This window comes from Symphodus melops, assembly GCF_947650265.1.
Source record: "Symphodus melops genome assembly, chromosome: 8".
Taxonomy (NCBI): Eukaryota; Metazoa; Chordata; class Actinopteri; order Labriformes; family Labridae; genus Symphodus; species Symphodus melops.
The window spans coordinates 10,032,948-10,053,539 of NC_136698.1; the positions used below are offsets into that span (position 1 = coordinate 10,032,948).

The following is a 20,592-nucleotide window of genomic DNA, read 5'->3' on the forward strand; positions in this document are numbered from 1 at the left end:
AAGAAAGTGTGAGAGTGGAATCCACTGTGTCTTGCTCCCTCTGCATCTCTGTCATCCCCGGTCACCATCAGGTCCGTGCTCGCCCCGGTGAACATTCAACGCTGTCGGTGAGTTTGTGCTAAATTGGCAAAACCATCGACCGTTGATTGTACCCTGTGGCCAGTCTGTCTCAAAAAATCCAGGGAAAAAAAAAAAAGGTAAAACACATGAAGAAAAAACAACAAGCTCAACAATCAGATATAGAGCACAGCATCCGTCCTTCCAAAAACGATCTGTCAAAAAACAGCAAAGGTCACAATCAACATTCATTGCTGTCGGTGGGTTTAACTGTGTGGAAGAGCTCGCTGAACGATGAATGCAACTGTGTCCCAGATTTCATCCCGACGTCAGAAGGAATAGTGTCACGAAATGCTGATGATGCCCTTATTTATTTCTCAGCCTGTCCCATGCCATCAACCCCCTCAAACAGCAGGCGCACACAGGCAGTGTGAATTGACAGGGAGTTCAGATTGCATCTTGATCACGCACGCGGGGGCGGAGGGGTCCCGGCAGCAGCAGAAGAAAAAAATAAATAAAAAGATGTACGAGATGTTTGAAAGGAAATGACCTTTTACGGAATAAAAACAGAATTTTACAGCCCGCTTTGCATCAAGGCTTTGATAAATTATTTATTTGTTAATATGACATCAAAAAGAAAATAGCAAAGAAATATGTTTAATGTATACGGTAGATTCCAAATGACCTTTTGGATAAGAAGAGGATTAGTCATCAAAAGTCATGATTTTTTTCAGGATGATTTTAAAGAGTTTACTAAACCGTGGAAATATGAGAATGTAGGCATGCGATCATTTGACATGAAGAGCAGTAGTTGAAAGAGCCGACATGTTATGTTAAAATAAATGGTGCATTTCTTGTGAAATAAAGAAATGAAACAGGTTTGTATCCCCTTTTTTTTTTTTTTTTTTTCAGAATGTGTTGGTTTTATTACGTGACACTGATTTGTAACATTTCATTAAATAAACTCTCTCCGGTCCAGCCTCAGTGATGTGTTCAGTCTCTTTCTTTAATCTACAGTTTCTTCCATTTCGCAGCAGGAGATGTGTAAGTGATGAGTGTGTGTCCTGGAAGTATTCAGGGCACTTCAATCATCTGCTGTAGATTAGGCAGATTGATTGACAGCAGCACGCCGCTCATCACTTTTCCATCTAGTCAGTATTCTAGTAGCTCTTATTTGCTTCAGACATGTCCTCTTCAGTTACAGTATGTCCCCACATCCTTGTAAATCATTTTATATGCATGTTTGTTGTGTGCAATTAATCTGCATTTTATCTAAAACAAAAGCTTGACTCTAAACAATGTCAAGCTTTTAAAGAAATGTCTTTTAAATCAAGATTTTGGAGTAACTACAACACTAGTTCTGTCACAAACGCAAAAAAACCCCAAATCCTAACATCTAAAAAACAAATAGTGTACAGACTGAATCTTTCATTTTTTTAATTTTTTTTTCTGACGCCTCTACATTTGCCTGATTCCCTTTCAGTATTTAATGTCCCCTCTACTGTCATTCCTTGATAATGAATCTCATTTTTTAAAAATCATTTTAGCTTCCATGAGTTTTATTTCTATCGAATTTAAACATGAGGAATGTGATCTAGTTTAAATCTATATGCAATAAATAAAGACAGCTGTTTATCACGCTTACCTTTTTGGAACACATTTAGCCCAGAAACAATTGAAGAAAAAATGTTTTGATAAAAGCGGCCTATCATTCACTTCTTATTATATTCAACGTGATTATTTTCGTAACGTGACACGTCTGTAGCTACACTTCTCAGTTTGTTCTTACAGCCTGGTGTTGTTTGGTTTTGTCTTAATACAAAAACAAATCTGATGAAACAGCTCGTGATGAAGTTTCAGTCTGTTTGACTAATGCCGTCCCATCAGCTCAGAAAAGTACCTGCACTTTATTTTCATGGCAATCTGAAATGTGTTGATTCCTGATCATGACTGCTTGACCAGTGGAAATGAGAACTGGAAAGCCCCCCCTTATAGTTTCATTTACACAACACATGGGTCACTGATTCTAAGCTGTCAATGTAGCCCTAAAAATAGCTATTAAAAGATATACTGTACGACCGATAACGTTCTGATTTTATGACATTGCCAACACATTTAAGGTCGTTCTCAAAGGAGTCCAAACTGTGAAGTGATGTGTGCAGAAATGAGATATGCAGCCCTGCTTTCAATCACTGACATGTTTGCTGGCTTTCAGGACGACATTCATTGTGTAAATGTTTTAAACCACAAAGCTGCTTGTTAGAAAAACATCTAACCACTAGCATATATCTATGAAACCAAGTGAGTCATAATAACACTCAGTAAAGAGCATTGTTCCTGAATTAGGTGTGCATCATTTAAGTCAACTCTGCAAAACTCACTTCATGGCCCACTAATGCAAAAAGTGTTTGCAGGCTGCTGGTGTATTTGTGAGCAAAATGCTCGTATGAGGAGATTAATCTTCAGGGTTAAACGGACGTTTTTTAGTATGTTAAAACAAAAAAAAAAAACAAAAAAAAAAAACGGCTCATTATACAAAACTTCATTACTTCTAATAGTAGTGGTCACATACCAGATACGGTGCATAGAGACAAAAATGATGACATCCTTTGTCCACTAGAGGGACATCAAAGTACAAGGAGAAGAAAGGACTAAAGAGTCGCGCAGCTTCGTCATTTGTATTTTACTACATTTACATGAAGGCAAAGTCAAGAGGCAAAACAACACAGCAGTCACAGCGAAGGTTTATGACTTCAAAGGAAAAAAAAATGTAAACAACTTGTATGTACAGTATAAAAAGAGAAGAATCACAACAGGGTTTCATTTTTAAAAACAATCAAAGGCTTTATCATCATGAAATCATTTCAGAAAACGTAACACATCAAGTGTTGTACTTCCGATATGATGAACTCATGCAGTTTGTTTTTTGATCAACCTGAGAATCTGGACGTCTAAAATACATTTTTTTTTAAATCCAAAGCTTTGTGTCACCTTGTCTGTGTTAATGCTTCTTGTGGGAAATAAAGAATCACACCTGAGGACACAATGAGTATTTTTTTTTTCAAGCCCTAAATAATTACATTAATAATTAGACAATTAAGACTGAGGTTCATTTGTAATAAACAGGAGACTAAAACAGGTTTTATTTCTCCATGGAGATCAGTTTAGACCGACTTCACTGATTCACACAATGATGTGGATTATTTCACTGAGAATTAGCTTCAAACACAAAGCGGTCCTGAGACTAGAACGGACGGTTTCCTGGTCTAATATTGTAAGTTAATCTACCAACACATACAGACGTACTTCAGTTCTATCTCATTATAACAACACTATATAAAAAAAGCTTAACGTACAAATTATGTCATGTGATAGTTACAAAGAAGCCTAACATTAAAAACTGAATTACTTTGTTACCATCCTTCAATAGGAAACGATTTCACCATTTGAACTGGGTTGTGGATTATTTTGAAAGGAAAAAAAAAAAAAAAAATTAAAAACGGCAGTCCAGAAGAAAAAGTCCAACAGGAAACAAAAGACATTTTATCTGCCTGTCTGTTTATATCTGTCTCATAGTTATGATCTCATTTTAATCATGGTGACCTTATCTTGTTTTACTTAAACATTATATTGTTGCACGTTCTTAAAAGGCTGAATCAGAATAAGGGAAGCATGTAAATGATGGTAAAGGTCATTAAAAAATGATTCATTAACTGATTACACGTGTATCTATGAAGGACATGAGAGCTCGCTGGATCTTGACGTCCAAAAGGTCACAGGAGCACACGTATGTTCAAAGAAGGATTTACCTCGCATCCTCAAATACAGTAGTGGTATTCCCTTGAAGTGCTTAGGTTGCTGCTCATAAAGCCTCCACTGGGGAAGGGGGGAGAGGGGTCTCTACTGTCTGATGTCAGCTGGTCTGAGCTGTCTCTCACCCTCAGCCAGGAAGATCTGCATGGCTCTGTACAGCAGGTGGACGCCAAGCTCCCGTTTCCTCTTCAACTGCCAGTTGGACACCACGCCGTAAAAGTCTCCCCGCTTCTTATTGGTCAGCATCTTCAGCCCTGAGGCAGGCGGCGAATAAATGAGGTTATTGTCATGCAATAATAGTGAGGCATGGTGTAACTGTTTAAATAAGTCTTACGATAACAATATTGTGATTTGTTTTCTTTTTCATATGAAAGGTAGTGACGGGGTGATTTCATGAGAAATGAGTGTTGAAATGAGTAGATAACAAAGCTAGTTGCTACTTCACAGAGGTTCCCCCCCCCCTCCCCCCGGACTCACCAATAGCCTCCACCATGCAGGCCTCTCTTGTGTACGCCTCCACCGGGATGACATTCTGGAAACAGTGCAGAGAGATGACGCCCTGCTCGGCGCTCCACACTTGAAGGATGTGCTGCACTTTGGTGCACAATTTCTGTCACGCAGAGTTTGGAAGGTTAAAAGTAGCAGCAGTTTACATGTTTCAGTGTCGACCATGAGACGGCCTGGTGTGCACTGCTTTTACCTTGGAGGTCTTGTCTCCTTTGTAGTACTCTAAAGCCTCGTACAGGTGGCTGTAAGGGCGGGAGCGTTTTCCTTTTCCCACATAAAATATAGCACTGATGAATGTGTGGAAACACTCGTGCGGAGTCATCGTGTGACTGCGGAACGGGAGGTTTTTTGTCACCCTGGGAAAGAAGAAAAAGGGAAACGTGACATTTGACACTGAGGTGTTTATCTGCATCACAGAAGTGTTGTGTAAAAACTCAAGTCCATCAGGCAACTTGAGTCAGTCGGGCTCAAAACGCAAACGTTTTAGTCATTTTGGATCATAAACGTTATGAAGAAAATCCCCAAATAAGTCCAAAATAAACACGATATATCTTTACTTGTGTTAGTTAAAGAAGTCTGAAGATGAGCGATTTCAATATTACTCACAGCTAGCTGTCCTCATCACAAGCTAATGATCAATTTTAGTTATTGGTGATAGATTTAAATTTTTAGATCAACTTTAGGTTAGGACTTTAAATGCCTTTATTTAAAGAGAGAGAGAGAGAGCGAGCGAGCGAGAGAGAGAGAGAGGAATGACATGCCGGTAAGGAGCCAGTGGTTGGATTTAAACCCATGCCGCCTGCTTGGAGGACTACAGCCTCGGTACATGAGACACACACACACTAACCACTAAGCTACCTGCTCCCCAAAACAAGCCTTATATTGTAGAAATGAATCTTTATGCCAAATATGTATAGATGAGGAGTTTTCCTTGTCTTGTTCCTCAGAGAGTCTGCAACAACATCACACAGGAGAAAGCCCATCATGTGACTTCAGTGTACGACTGACCTTGGGTCTAGCAGCAGGTAGTTAAAACTTGACTTGATGATGCCTTCTCTCCACTTCCTGTTTTGATCTGGTTGGTCAAACTGCTGGCACAGAGCCTGCTCGTCGGCCTGGCAACAAGGCAGCTCCAAGGTCCTCAGCGCCCGGCACAGCTCAGGACTGTAACCCAAATCTACAGAAAGAAAAGGAAAAACAAACGTCTGTGTGAGTGTAAAAGATGATAAGCTCAACTATAAAAACGCATACTAATATACCTCACTCATTCATTACCTCTAATTGTATCCACCCACAAAGTAATAGCAGGGCTACAACGCAAGTAATGAGTTTCATTTTGCATTTCGTGCTTCATTATAGAAGTCATTTAACAGTCAACTCAAAGCTTCAAGTATGTTTGTACGTCAATGAATAAATAATTTGTTAACCGCTTATGTATTCAAATAATTCTTTCTTCAGTGTATCTTTACACGCACTCCCAGAGTCACCGGAAAACTGCTCACAATACAAACCAAACATACCGTCATACTCTTCCATGGCTAATGTCCGATAAATAGTTAGGACCTTTAAGTAATGAGCTGTTACCTGTTTGTGGCGGCTCCATCTCCTTCTGCTGATGTCGTGATTTGGAGTTGGACTCCTGCAGCAGGCGGCACAGTTTTTTCATGTAACCGGGCCTGGTCCGGCTGCTGATCGGTCCCGGGCTCTCTCCGAGCTCCAACAGTCGCGACCTCAGCTCCTTGTCAGTCATCCCTCTGGTGTCTGGCATCAGCCTCTCCTCTTCCTGCGTCTCTCTTGGAGGCATGGTGTTCTCCTTCCCTCTGTCCTCCATCATGTCCGTGTGCATGGAGCGCCAGTCGTAAATGATGGTCTCCTCGTTGCTGCTGCTGGTGGTCGTGCTCATGCTGGAGCTGAGGGAGGTGTTCGCCGTCGGTGGGACATGGATCTCGATCAGCTTGTGGCCCTGTTCCGTATCAGTGTAGAGATACTCCACTGGTTCGTCCATATCCTGAATAAGAGGTCGCCCGCCGGGAGTGTAGGAGAGGTTCGCCAGGTGCTGCGGCCTGCGGCAGCTTGACAGCCGGCTCATGCTGTACCTCGGGGTGCACCCGGTTCCTGGCGTGCAGGGAAGGTCGGAGTCTTCTCTGGACCTCCTTGGGGAAAAATAGCTGGAGCTGGACGACGATGACACAGAGTCGGGTTGAGAGCTGTACTCCTCGCTGATCCAGACGTCTCCGTTTTTTGGGTTACCTTCTTTGTCCTCGAAAGACGCTTTCTTCGCGTTGTCCTTGGTTATCGCTTCGTCTGTACTTGCCAGATCATCGGTGAGGAATTCCCCGGCCTCTGCAAGATCCTGACCTTGCATCGCTAGAATGATGTCCGCCAGGTTTCTTTCATAAGCGTCCACCGACGACTTCTGGTCTTTCTCCAGTAAGACAGTGTCCGACAAAGTCTGTGATTGAGACATAGAGTCAGTGATGCTCTTGGAGAGGATGAGGGTGTCAGCTTGGCTATGGCTAACACTTGAACCAGCTCTGAGGGTGCTGGACTGCGTATCCTGGGAATCGGAATGAAGGGAGTTGCCTCCCGTGCTGCTCCCGGAGTAGGGCGGAGCGTAACAAGATGCATGTGGTGAATGGTAAAATCCTTCCTTGCTCTGAGACCGAGGCGTGTGGCGGCGCGTTCGAACCGGCGTAGGAAGGGTCTCTTCAAACAGAGATGATGCGGAGAGGAGGCTCTCTGGAGTCCTGCTGGTTCTCAGCGAGCAGCGACTCATCCTCGAGCGAGTGCGGCCCGTGACGAAAGGACTCGGCGTGAACGGAAGGTTGAAGTCGTCCTGTAATTCATCAGCTGCTTTTTCAGCCACTGGATGGTCACCGCCAACTTCACTCCCGGAGTCCAACAGAAGCAGATGTTCCTCCTGCTTAGGTTCTGTTTGAACAGGTGCATAATTCACTCCTCCATTAGACGCGACACCAACAGAAACATCCTCTAGCCTGGGTGGTTCAAGATGTCTGGGGTGAAGAGAAGCATCCAGAGCACTGGTGTAATGGTCACTCTCACAGCTGCTATAATGACTGCTACCACTGCCGCTGCCGATACCACCAGAAGCTGGCTGTTCCGGAATGTTCACCTGAGCCTCTTTCAAACGGTCACACTCCTCCTCATCACCACTTTCCTCCAAAAGACAGGGACCGATGACCGTTTTCTCCATGTTTTCCTCTGTGCTCTCGCTGCTCTCCCGGCAGAAAACATAAACGTGATCCGGGGATGTCACGTCGATTCCTTGCGTCTGTAAAACAGTGGCCGTACGCTCCGAATCTAGGAAGTCGGAATATTCAGACAGGTCGAAAGGTAAGTTCCCGGTGCGCTGGCTGTCATCAACAGCAGGTGTCTGTTTGGCGAATTCAGGACTGAAAACAGGGAAATACTCGTCCACATCTCTGAAGCTAACGCTCTTCCGGCTCACTCGCCTGGAGGGAAACGCCGGGAGAGTGTCTCTTCTGGAGGGAGAGATTGTGCTGGCACTTGTTGCAGCATGCTCTTTTGCTTTTGATGTTAACCCGACTTGGTCAGTCAATACGTCATCCTCTTTAAGGACTTGCAATGCAGCTGCAGGTCCCACTGCAGACATGCGGGTGCTTGAAAGAATAGAGGGACAGTCAGATGCCCATTGTGACGAGGAATTGTTCCAGTCCTGGCAGTGACTCCTCTTGACGTCCGTGTCAGATGGTCTGTTGTATGATAGTCCTCTGTAACTTGGCCTCCCATTAATGTGAGACATGTTGAAAAACGATGAGCGCCTGGTGCTGCTCAATGGGGCTTCACCAAAGTCACTCATCATAGAAGGGTGGGAAGTGAAGCTGTAGTCTGATTCAGGGTAGCTGGACGTGTCTGTCTGGTCTGAGTACACGGCTGTGATGAAAACAAAGGACATATGAATGATTTCTTTCTGAGGCTAAATAAATATATCAACTATAAAAATAGATTTTCATATTGTATTACATGATAGCTGAATAGATGGAGAGGGGGTGGGATTCAATAAGTTTTACTTCCTCCCACTCCTTTGCGGACATGAAACTTATAAGTGTTTGAATTTTCTTCTGAATTAGACTTTCCACTGTTTGTAATTATTATTTATTTTCTGTCTGGTCTTTTTTTGTTCTGTTCTTCTTATTATTTTTTTTATGTTCACCTTTGTCTTATGTTACATGTTCGGAATAAGCAAATCAAATCAAAATGCTGCCACGTATGTGATTGAGCATTTTTTATCATGTCTAACAATTTGGAGAATGGCCTTAAGTTAACCTAAGGATATATAGTCGGCAGTAATACATACATCAAGTGTTGGGCAAACTTTTTTTGTTGTAACATTAAAGATCAGTGCAGGAATTACTCTCCATCTTGAAATGCTAAGAGGTATCATGCTGTTGTTTTGTGCTATGCTTTGACGGTCTGCTTGCACCTAAGCAATGCATTAAACACTTGACTGGCTGAATAAATAAAAAAACATGTTATAAACTATCTTCTTACTATTGATACACTACATTGGATAAAGTTGGTTGGACAAATTAAAGTGGCATTCAGAGAGACTTACAATACTGGAACTGAGGCACGTCGTCGTCCTCCGTGTCCACTGAGCTGACCTGATACTCCTGAAGAAGCTGGGCACATTTGTGATTCTCCTCCTGCTCTGCAAGCTGCCCCGGTGTATTCCCCTCCTGCAGTGAATTAAGGACAAAGCAAGGTAAGTATCAAACTAGTAGATATCTTCTTATAGTGCAGGTGTTGTCTCAATGTTACTTTTAAAATTGCAGCATCTTAATGTGCACATCTTGATAAAGCATTAATTTCCACAATCCAGTTAAGCTGTGTTTAATCGGATCAATGCACTTGATTTATGACTGATAATACAAGCCATACATTGTCTTTGCTGTTTGGGTTCCCTCCATTCATTAAGAGCAGCTTGAGGTTTTGATAACAGCCCCACAGTGCAGCAATGTGTAGAGGAGTCAGACCCTCTGATGACCTGGGAGGAAAGAAAGACAAACACACAAGAGCCTTTAAACCACAAAGACTAACTTTCTGCAGTTCGAAGGTCACCAATGTGAACAAGAGGTGTTTGAAACTATACCTGACATTGGGGTCTGCTCCATGCTGCAGCAGCAGCTTCAGGCAGCGTATGTTCTTCTCAGTCTCTTTCCCAACAGCCAGGTGGACCGCAGCCACACCTTTACTTCCCACCAGGTGAGGACATGCACCCTCTGACAGAAGCAGCTGCACACATCTGCCAAAGAACAGAGCTCTATTATGACTGTATTGTTTTACTGTACCATACAATGCTGTTTGCATTGAATTGCCCCTCGGGGACAAATAACTTTTTTTTATTTTTTTTTTATTGAATTGGTTTTACTGTGTTGAAACAAAAAGAAGACAGAATGAACGAAACGTTAACTCCGCAAGAAGGTACATTTTAAACACTACAAACATTATTTTTAATGAAGCTCATGGTTTGTCATAATACACACTATTGATGAGCTGATCAAAACATCTCTTACACCCTGTAAAGTTGGTCTCCATGTTTGCCCTTAAGTACTTGCAGATTATTAAATTATCATTTAATAAAAAATAAATTATCATTTAATAAAAGGCGTTTTATCTGTCTGTAGTTCATACATGAAACACAACCCTGTTATAACTTTTTAGTAAAGCCTTTTATGTTTATCCCCCTTACAACATAGCACTGTTCAAAGGACCGCTATAAACAAGCAGCATAAACTCAAGAATGTTTCTACAACGCACACATCATCTAAACTTTACATACACATGTATACCCGAGCTGTTGTGGACTTCACAACAACAACAAACAAGAAAACTTTAGAGAGAAAAGACATCGAGCACGCTGGATTTACAGTGTCCAAATGTGCATTGGGTAAATCATTTCGGATATTTCAAAGATCACAGGTTAAATGCAAGCTCCCGGAGCTGTGGCATCTTCTCAACATCAGGCATGTCTGGACAAAACAAAGAGAGAAAAAGAAGGGGGCTGAGCGTCACCTTGGTTCTCCATCCTTCACTGCTTTGCAGAGTTCACTTTCGAGCCTCCTTGTCTTCCGATCCATGTCCAGAGCTATTAATTTAATCCACTGCGATCATTCATCCAGATTTCTGTAAATCAACCCATCGTCGAGACCTGTGCATGAATCGTTGTGACATGGAACTGTAAACGGAGAGCAGCTAACTAAGCTAATAGCGACTTAAAAAACTACAGGAACCTTTCAGAGCCCGCGATACATCTACCTCTTATTAACAAAACACACAACAGTCAACGTGGATTACTCTAAATCTCCAACAAGCAGCTGTTTTAATCTTCACTATGTTTGTTTATAAGGATGCAGCGTACGCATACTTATTGAATTTCCCTCCAAACAATATAAACCACCCCATCGCTCGCGTGCAGGCGGAAGTCCCGCCCACGCATCTATCTGATTAGACAGAGCTTTCATTCCAACCAATCAGCTGAGACCTTGGTAAAAACGGGTGCAGGATAAAGCTCATCGATACTCCAGCTTCAGCGTTACCATTGTTTCCCTTCTCAGAAGAATGATGAATGATTCATTTCCATAGCTTTACCTCTCTTAGACGGTTTCAATGCACCTATTTGATACTTCTTTTTTTAGACCTGGCATGATGTGAGGTTTAACAAGTCAAGTTCCATTTGTTTTGGTCAATCTCTCTTTGTTACTGTAAGGGGTTTAACTAAATGCCCCTTACGCAGAATCTATAAAACACACTGTATGATAGAATACGGCATAACCCACATGACAATCTGGTCCCAGGACTTTTTTAAAAGGTCTAATGAAGCTTAGATCGCAGTGACAAGGCACCTACGACACATTTTGTTACCTAAATGTTTTGATCCATATTTCCGTCATAAAATCAACCAGTTTACGAAGAAGAAGATTCTCTTCCCCATACTTTTAAGGGCCTACATGGTTTAGCACCAGCGTACCTGTCAAGTTTACTGGAACCCTATGTTCCTTCAAGGTCACGTAGATCATCTGACCAGCTTCTCCTCTCAGTCCCCAAAACCAGGCAGAAGCTCAGAGGCAGCCAGGCCTTTTCTGTGGCAGCCCCTAGGGTCTGGAACAATCTGCCCCTGAGTATAAGACAAGCTCCAACACTTCAGGTCTTTAAGACACGCCTCAAATCTCATTTATACACTCTGGCTTTCCCAACAGTTTCATGATGAGTATTTGATATTTTGTGGCTTTGTATCTTGTATAATTGATCTTGGACGATTGTTGTATTTGTATATTGTAAAGCACAATGTTGGTTGTAAATTTAAGTAATTGCATTTATTGCATACTGTACGTAGTTTAAAGCAGACTACAAGCTATGTCTGTTTACTACTCAAAACCTTTTGAGCTGGAATCTTTGGGTCACCTTACAGTTTGTTTATTTGTTGTTGTTTCAATTTGACAATAGCAGCATTCATGTTGACGTTGCCCTTACAAATAACACTAACTTCATTTCAATCGTTTATAAGTTTGTATTGCCTATTTTGTACATCACATTAAAACATGTTTTAGGCAGTTGTGTGTAGTCTACAGAATAATGAAGTTGTATTCTTCGTTGCACTGACATTATAAATCTTTTATTATTTATAGTGTATCTATTGTAAACTGTGAAAAGTTGAAGTAACTTAAACAGTTCTTTACAGTCGCCGCGACCTCTGACCTCTTCAACGAAGGTCGCCCAAAAAGAAAACAGAGGGGTATCATCATTATTGCCACTTTCATCCCTCGACTAGTTGACACAATCACATCATTGTTTCTTTATATTTGTGATGGTTTACTGATAATGAATGCAACATAATTTGCATCTATAATAATATAATATTAAGTTTTGTTTTTTTTTTTTTAAAAAGAAAAAGATCTGTGCCTCAAGTGGGGGGGCACAAGCATTTATGTGGGTGGGCCCGGCCCCCTATGACCCGCCAATATCGACGGGTGTGACTTTAACACAGTATATTATGAGATAATGTCAAATAATTTAAGTGACACTTGATGCAACATTGTGTAGATGGGCATTATTAGGCTCATAGTTATTTTCAAGTAAGGACAAAAATAGATTATTAACCCACAGGGAATGTTATTGTCTTGCATTTTCATCCCATATTCTCTGACAAATTAAAAGTATTCTGTCAAAAGACATTTTATTGCTACCGAAACGCAACACAGAAATCAAAGACACAAAGTCCAAATTGAGGATAATGATATAAAATCAGCTCTCTGTAATGTCTGTATTGGTTTTCAGTCATCTAGAAAGTGAGGCCCTTTCACAAAGAAGGCACGGTAGTCTTTTAAGTTTGATGATTGAAATTACAATGACTTAGATGAAGGAGTTGACCAGTAGGTCTAATCATTTTGTTGAAAGAATTGTTAAATAAATAAGTGAATTATTAATTTACATTTACAAGTCTTTTTTGACTATTATTACAAAATTGGTCTTTAATTACAAATATTTATAAAACAATCACAAACATATTTTCATATAAATAAATTTAACAGAGTGATAAACGTCTTGAATGGCAGTGATCTCAAGGTTGTGCGACTAGAGTTCGTAATTCCTTTCTTGAAGTTCAGCATGAAGAATAAGAAGGAAGAATAATGTTTGTTTGTTTAACCAAAATTTTATATAGCACAAGTTATCCCAAGGTCAGAACATTTCCCCTGAGGCTGTTTTCTCAGACGGAGCAGAGGGAGAGGAGGAGGAGGCCCAGCAGGAGGAGCAGCAGGCTGGGGTTGATGGATGCCGCATGGTTTGGTGGGGGTAGTTTGCAGTCCTCATAGGGCTCCAGGCAGCTGGCATAAGCCATGACGTGAGCAATGTAGCTCTGCTCCTGGACTCCGTGGAAAAGGTGGGACATAGGACCTTTTGCAAAGATGGCTACGTCCTCTATGCCGTGAGTCTCTGAGTCAAGTGGGACAGGAGCCTGCTGACGATAATCATTACCCGCTGAGGAGGAATGAACAAGGGAGCATGAAATGAGTTATCTTGACGATTAAACATTTGTAGTCATAGTTTGCATGTAAGGGCCTGTGAATGAGACACCTTGCAAGGGAGTCCAATACAACTACACAACAAAAAACTGCACCATATCACATAGATGTACTAATTGTATTAGAGCTTTTGTATACCTGCATTATGTTGTAAACAATTATTTATAACTCACAGTTGGTAACTTAAAGTTGATTAGAGTGAAAGACAGGCTTATCAGTGAATATTTTCAACAATCAAAAAAGAAAAAGTTATTTTAGAGTGTGCTTTATTTTGGTGTGATGCTTATAATACAATGATAGTGACATATTTTCAGATATTGGTATTTACTAATATGTAATTTACCTACCAGATAACATTCACTATGTGTGGGTGCAAAATGCAATACATGAAGAAAAACAACATGGGATCATCTTTAAAGTTGTTGGTTTTTTTTTTTAAACTATATGATATGTTCTACTTTCATCCTATTTAACACTCTTTTCATGTACTGTAGCATACAGATTCAGCTGATCTTTGTGTTTCTACAGCAGGCATCCTGTTACACCACAAGATGGAGCTACTCTATCACAAGGTCTTCTCAAAAATCATCAGTGTGCACTTACATGAAAGTGATGAATTTACGTCAGGGCGAGTTCCATTGACAATCTGGTATCCTGGTCCATTTCCATACACAGCCATGGTGAAGTGTTTACCGTCTTCCGCAATTGAGCGAGATACACCTAAAATTCAAAAGATAAAAAAAGTTTCTCCAGGTATGTTGAAACTTTAAACACCTGATGGTTTTCACTGTTTATCATAAAACACCCTTTATCCAACATGTATATTATGACTGTAAAATGTACCCAAAACTGAGTTTCCACGTGCAGAACCTCCTCCAAAGGCGAAGACATGGGAGTGGTCTGCAGTAACCACAGACAGGGTGTCCAGCTCGCTGGTCAGTTCAGCCGCTCGTCCAATGGACCGGTCAAATTCAACCGCCTCATACAGGGCTTTTTTGGCCTTCCCTCCATGGTGAGCGTGGTCAATTCTTCCACTTAAAGTCCAAAAGAAATTAACTTTCCAATAAGGATCAATGGCATAGCTTTTATGTAGAATGCAGTATGTTTTGTAAGACTTATTGATTTATTTTTGAATGATACATAGAGGGTTATACAATATTCAAATCTCATTTCTATGTGGACAAAACCCTAACCCTAACCCTAACCCATCTATGCATAAATCTAAACCAAACTTAAAACTTTGCTAAAATAACTATACATTTCTAACTTTTTTTTGTTGTTGTGTAAAACAGACTGTTAAACCGAAAAATGTAATTTAGAGTAAGACTTTTGTTCTGTCTGGGATATAAATGTAGCAAACAATCACTTATCTTCTACAAAGAGGAAAAAGCCCTTTGGGTTTTTGCTGAGAATTTTAATTGCTTTCTCCACCATCTCAGTAAGGGAGGGGTCCATGGACGGATCACGTTCTAACTCGTAGCGACAGTCTTTGGGCTCAAAGAGACCTAAAGGCAGACAAAAACAGACATAGTAGACAACAGTTCTAAACCCAGTGGACTTTGAGAGGAGCTTGCAGTGTACATGATGTGATTTGATGAACGCAACTTGAATTGTAAAATAAAACACTTAAAAATACTTTCGTTGTCGCTCTCAATTGCAAACAAGGTGAGAATTGTATTATCAAAACTGTAACATATCAATATTTTGATCAACATTAAGGTAGAATCTAAAATGCAGAAGAATACAAAACAAATGTCTGTGAAAATAGGGGTGGGATGTTTTTTTCTTTGCTCTTTATGGGAGGTCCTGGTCATGTCCAACATGTTCAGTAAATTAAACCTGTCAAATAAAAGTTATCTTACCCATCAGGAAGTCTGTATTTGCAGGGTCTACATTATCAAAGTCAGCTTTGTTCCAAACATATTTAGCATTCTGTAGGAAGCAATATAAACAATACAAACATTTATTTATTGGATTAATTCACATTCAAACTCAAAGGTGATGGTGAAAATGGTCAGCTCTACCATTTACCGCTTTGTTCTTCATCCACTCCATTACAAGATCTTTTCCATCATTCCTGTCTCCTGGAATAGACGGATACTCTGGGTCCTGAATATTTTTGGGGAACATGTACTGGCGACCTCCACCAAGTATGACCTGGAACCAGACATAAGGGGCCATCATACTTCATACTCTGTACAGTTTACTGTATATACACATATATATCTTTCACACAGGTTCCATTAGCAAAATAGTGAAGTCATAGGGGCTGGCTTAGCTCAGTTGGTTGAGCTAAACCAGCAGGCGCCCCATGTCCAGACAGAGGCTCATCCATGCTCTTACTCCTACTCCTGTTCCTGACTCTATTTGTGCCTGACTCTATTTGTGCACAACACCAACGCCCGCAGGTCATTCATCCCATCTGCAGCCAGACTGTTTAACAGCATCACCGGCACATGACATGACTCTGTACTGTAATCGCCTTATCATTAGTGTTACACACTGTGTGTGTTTTAATTCCTCTTTCCACGAGCGAAAGTGTACATAGTGTTTACGCCTTGTATTATTTAAGGCTTTGTATTTTTTATCCCCCTTATTTAATAAATGTAAACTGGCTCATAGCTGTTCTTTTTTTCTTTTTTGCTATTGACGCTGTTTATATTCCCTGTTTTTACTGTTTTTTGAAGCTGTTTTTTGAAATTTCTCCCATTGGGGGATCAATAAAGATTATCGATACCCTTTATCCTTATGTCATATTCCACTTTCTCTGCCTGTATCTCTAAATCTGGCCTTTCAAATAAAAGCACAAAAGATAATCCTAAAAAAAAATTGTAAATTGTGATGTCTCCACTTTGACTCGACCGTGCTGTGGTTTACGCTTGGTTTTTAGCTGTGATAGGTAATGTTACTTACAATAAAGAAAAAAGATTGGGATGACGTCGCATTGGCGGAGCCCAAGTATCTTTTGTGTTTTAGATGAAGAACTAACCCAGCTAGTGGCTGGTGTGAATAGGGCAGCTTAAAACTAAGAAATATCCATGTGACAGCTTAAATGACAGTCGACACAGTAGGGGAGAGACTCCATTATGGCCGGCATGGACTAGTACTGCATGACAGTGGTGGTTACTGTTAACAGTTTTGCTCAACCAAAGTTAGCCATGACCAGTGTAGTGAAAATACCCTTAGGGTCTGCAAGAGCAGGAGCGAAAGATGAATCACAGGCAGATCACACGGTTACAGAACAATAGGACAGACAAGACTATGCACTGGATGAGTGATTCAATGAAAGACAGGAGGATGGATCTATCCTCCAGAACGAGAGCTATGGTGAACAGCACTGTCAACTAATAGAAATAGAGTGACGTCATCCAAAGACCTGAGAGGAGGAGGCACTGTGGGAAAACAGGGGCTTGGTGATATGATTAATAGTAATTTTGAGTTTAAACAACTTAAGATCACCCTTTGTGTAAACTTCTTAACCTAAGTTTTCACAACACGTTAGCCCTTAGTTAATGTGTTGCTTTACGTAGAGTGTGATACCTCACAGCAAGCTGGTGCAGGGTTCTTCCCTTGGGGAGATTTTTCTTTAGCATCCGTCAACTGGAGTACCCGCTAGCTTTTAAGCAAACATAGTTTTGTAAAATAATAATCCCGGCATGTTGATATAGCGCTGCTGCCTTTAAAACGCTGCTGGTTTGATTCCCTTCAATCTTCACTTGAATGCTTTAGCTTCCTCCCACTGAAGAATACAAGGGAGCGCTGCAAGATGGCAACAACAACAAAAACAACAGTCAGACTTACATTTATCTCTGTGTTATGAACCAGCTGGTAAGCAATGTCACGGCAGCCATTTTGGACAGCCTCTATGGTAAGATCAGAGTCAGAGTACCAGTTGCGGTTTGCAGTGTGAGCGTAGGCTGCACCAGGAGACGCATGCTGCACTCGAGTTGTGGTGACAATTCCCACAGATTTTCCTAAAACAGACAGAGACACAACATTGCATTATTTGTTACTGTCCATATTGTAAAGAATAAATGTAATTTAAATGTTAATATCTATAGAGTTATCTAAACTTTTTCAGAGCATATACAGTATGTATACATGGACTTACCTGCTAGTTTGGCCCGGTGCAGAATGGATGTGACTTCGTTCCCTTTGGTAGCACTACAGTTGTACCTCGGGGTGGATGCAGTGACACCCAGGGTGCCATAATTGGCTTTAACACCACATAAGTATGCTGTTGCTGTGCCGGCGCTGTCTGGCATCTGCTGGTCCACATTGTACGTCTGCAAGGGGACATAATGATAATACATAATCACACACTGAAAGTCAGTTCATCAGTTTCTTTTTTTCATTGTGTTGTTCAACATGGTATGGTATGAGAGAGTGTCACCTCTTTTTTTTTAAGTAAATACATGTATGTGGTATCTCCATTCACTCAGTGTAAGTGTCTGACAGAGTGTGCTGACCTTGGAAAGGGCTACATTAGGGAAAGTATCCATAACCAGACTGCTCTCTTCCCCTGACTTTCCTGCCAACTGTCCTTTGAGGATCCGCGCAGCAGTCACAGTCGGTATCCCCATACCTGTGAGCAGGTGGAAACACACCTGAGTGTTAGGTAATATCTGTCAGCCTGGCACAAAGCCATCATTGTGCTCCTCATAAGGATCAGCTGCTGAGAGAGTTTAGAAGGGTGGTGAATGACATCCGAGTTATGGTCCCAGAGTGTTTTTATTTTTTATTGTTTGCTACAACTTGACATTTCAAAAAAAGTATATTTCATTATCAGTCTATAGCTTCAGGGCAGAAAAACCTCAGCCGCTTTGTTCATTGGGAATTTTGGACCCTAAGTTTTAAATATGTGTAGTGCTATCAATCTATTTAAAAAAATAATCAGACTGAAAACTGACTTTGTAATGAATAAATAACAGCAAATTGCATATCTTGATTATCTTGACAACGATTGCATTGCCGGTAGATATACTGCATAACCCTATTTCTAGTTGGTTAAATCTAGCTTCCTCATTAAAATATCTCTCTCATATGGTGGCAGTAGTCCTCCAAATGAGTGGCCCAGGTTTGTATCTGACCTGTGACTCCTGCGTGTGTATTTGTGTGTTGTGTTTATGCCGAGAAACACTGAGTGATAAACTGTAGCTAAGGAATTCATCAAAGACACTTACTGATAAGATCTTCAATCTGCTGTTTGAGTAAAGGCTAATAGCCCACATAAATAATGAAGTGAGGGGTCAAGGCAAAAAAAAAAAAAACCCATAAGGAAATATGTGCCTTTACCTTTGCTCCTATTTATGGCAACAAGTGACAATCTCCAGTGTTGACAATGAAGCCGATAAGGGGGTGCAAAAGAAATGCATTTCCTTGAGTGTTAACTTAAGGCTGACTTACTGGCTGTAACAAGCTAGTAATGTGGCTTATTCGACTGATAGGGAGCATGCTGGCTACCTAAACTGTGCTTGTGTTGTTATTATTTGAAATACATTAGCTTGATAATAATGGAGGGTCTCAGTAACAAGAGTTAGTTTCTCCATTGGCGAGAAGTTAGTTTGTGTCAGTTTTTCAATCATGGCTGCTGCAATGACTGGGCTTTGTAAAGCCCTCTCAGAACTCAATGGGTGATGTCACTATGAATCTTGTCTATTATTTAAAAATGTTCAATTCACTACCACAATGCATTATGACAAAAACATCTATCTGCACACATCCCTCCATCTTTACAGATTTGAAAGATTTTAGGAGTTGAAGCTAAATGATTGGCAAAGGGTGTCTTAAACCTTAAAACATAGCTCAAATAAGTCCTCGATACACTGCTGTGTTTGCCCTTTTTTGGTATTGAAGAAGCATGTGGATGTAGATGTCTGCTGAGTGAGCTGTGGTTTAGTCCTAGTTCAGTTTGTTACGCTTGGCTTTCCAAGCAGTAGTAACTGCTGGTGATCACATGTGAACGTTCACTTCCCACTACCCACAATCCCCGGCTTTTTGGGGTCACGTACATATTCCTTCTCTCCTGGTGAACTACACCACAAGAAACTGTTAAGATCCTTTACAGCTTCTTTTCACCTGAGCAAAGAAGGTGAAATGAATGAAAAAAAATGCTACACATTTAAAAGAATCGATTAGATCTGTGGGAAAGCTTCCCTTTTAGACTCACCGTCCCCCAGGAATAGGATGAGGTTCTTGGCTTGGTGCAAATTACGCTGAGCGTTCAGAGCACTGTGAAGAGCGTCTCTCCCTTTGTGGTTCCAGTAGCTGGCCTGGAGCTCTTCATCTAACAGTAATGAAAATATGTCATCCATTACCAGAAGTGGCTTATAGAATATATTTCTTAATTTGTCAGTCATCCGGGTGATGCTTTAATTTGCTTTGATTTGCAAGAAGGCTGTTTAAAATGTCTTCTTACAAAGTTCCTTTCTCAAATTAGCCATAGAATAACCAAAGAGATGATGCAATAAGTGGAAAGTCACAAGAGATTATTCATATAAGAGAAACAAAGAGGATGATTTTGTGAACGTGTACTGTAGTTTTTATGGTTATATATAAATAAAGCAAATACCTTTCATAACTCAATAAAGTTTCAGATATGTAAGTATTTTCATACAATTGGAAGATGAACTGACAATTTCAAGGAAGCCACACTGGCCTGTAACAAAGGTTTGTGTCTTTAACTTAAAGTTGATTTGATTGTGTTGTTAAAGTATGGAATGCCTTTTCCTTGTCCTTGAAATCCAGTTGCATAGGTGTAGTGTGATGCCTGAGAGTTTAGGCAGACACACAACTTTTGTCCAACAGCAACAACATGTAATATATATTCTTACCTGAGACAGAAAGACTCAAGTGCACTGACATGAAAAAAAGTAATCCAGTAGAAATAATCTGATGTCTGCTGGCCATGGTGCTGGATATAAAAAATTAAACATATGACAGGAAACACATAGAGTACGAGTGTGTGTTCACACAGTAAGGGCTCTTTTTATAACTGCAGCGAAGGAGCAAAGTGCACATGATATAACCTTATAACATGAGTCACAGGTTACATATTGTAGATAGTTGCAAGCAAAAGGTGCAGAATACTAAACCACTTTCTTTCTATTCTCAGTTCAAGTTCCTGTTAACTCTAGAGTATAAAGTATAA

General features: G+C 40.6%; 2 protein-coding genes across 2 annotated transcripts; both read right to left on the bottom strand.

The window, feature by feature from the left end:
- Window positions 1-2,883: 2,883 nt before the first annotated feature.
- LOC306827814 (uncharacterized protein) lies at window positions 2,884-10,897 on the bottom strand. The gene is made up of 9 exons (XM_079349876.1): window positions 10,435-10,897; window positions 9,512-9,664; window positions 9,301-9,406; window positions 8,975-9,098; window positions 5,962-8,292; window positions 5,386-5,554; window positions 4,571-4,733; window positions 4,348-4,480; window positions 2,884-4,124 (listed from the first exon to the last, which is right to left on the bottom strand). Exons 1-9 carry the CDS (start codon window positions 10,497-10,499, stop codon window positions 3,958-3,960), a joined length of 3,411 nt encoding a protein of 1,136 aa, XP_079206002.1. The 5' UTR covers window positions 10,500-10,897; the 3' UTR covers window positions 2,884-3,957.
- Window positions 10,898-12,576: 1,679 nt separating this feature from the next.
- alpi.2 (alkaline phosphatase, intestinal, tandem duplicate 2) lies at window positions 12,577-20,368 on the bottom strand. The gene is made up of 11 exons (XM_079350417.1): window positions 20,276-20,368; window positions 19,612-19,728; window positions 17,912-18,027; window positions 17,554-17,728; window positions 17,244-17,416; window positions 15,474-15,599; window positions 15,305-15,374; window positions 14,809-14,947; window positions 14,286-14,476; window positions 14,046-14,162; window positions 12,577-13,398 (listed from the first exon to the last, which is right to left on the bottom strand). Exons 1-11 carry the CDS (start codon window positions 20,349-20,351, stop codon window positions 13,127-13,129), a joined length of 1,572 nt encoding a protein of 523 aa, XP_079206543.1. The 5' UTR covers window positions 20,352-20,368; the 3' UTR covers window positions 12,577-13,126.
- Between the last annotated feature and the right edge of the window lie 224 nt (window positions 20,369-20,592).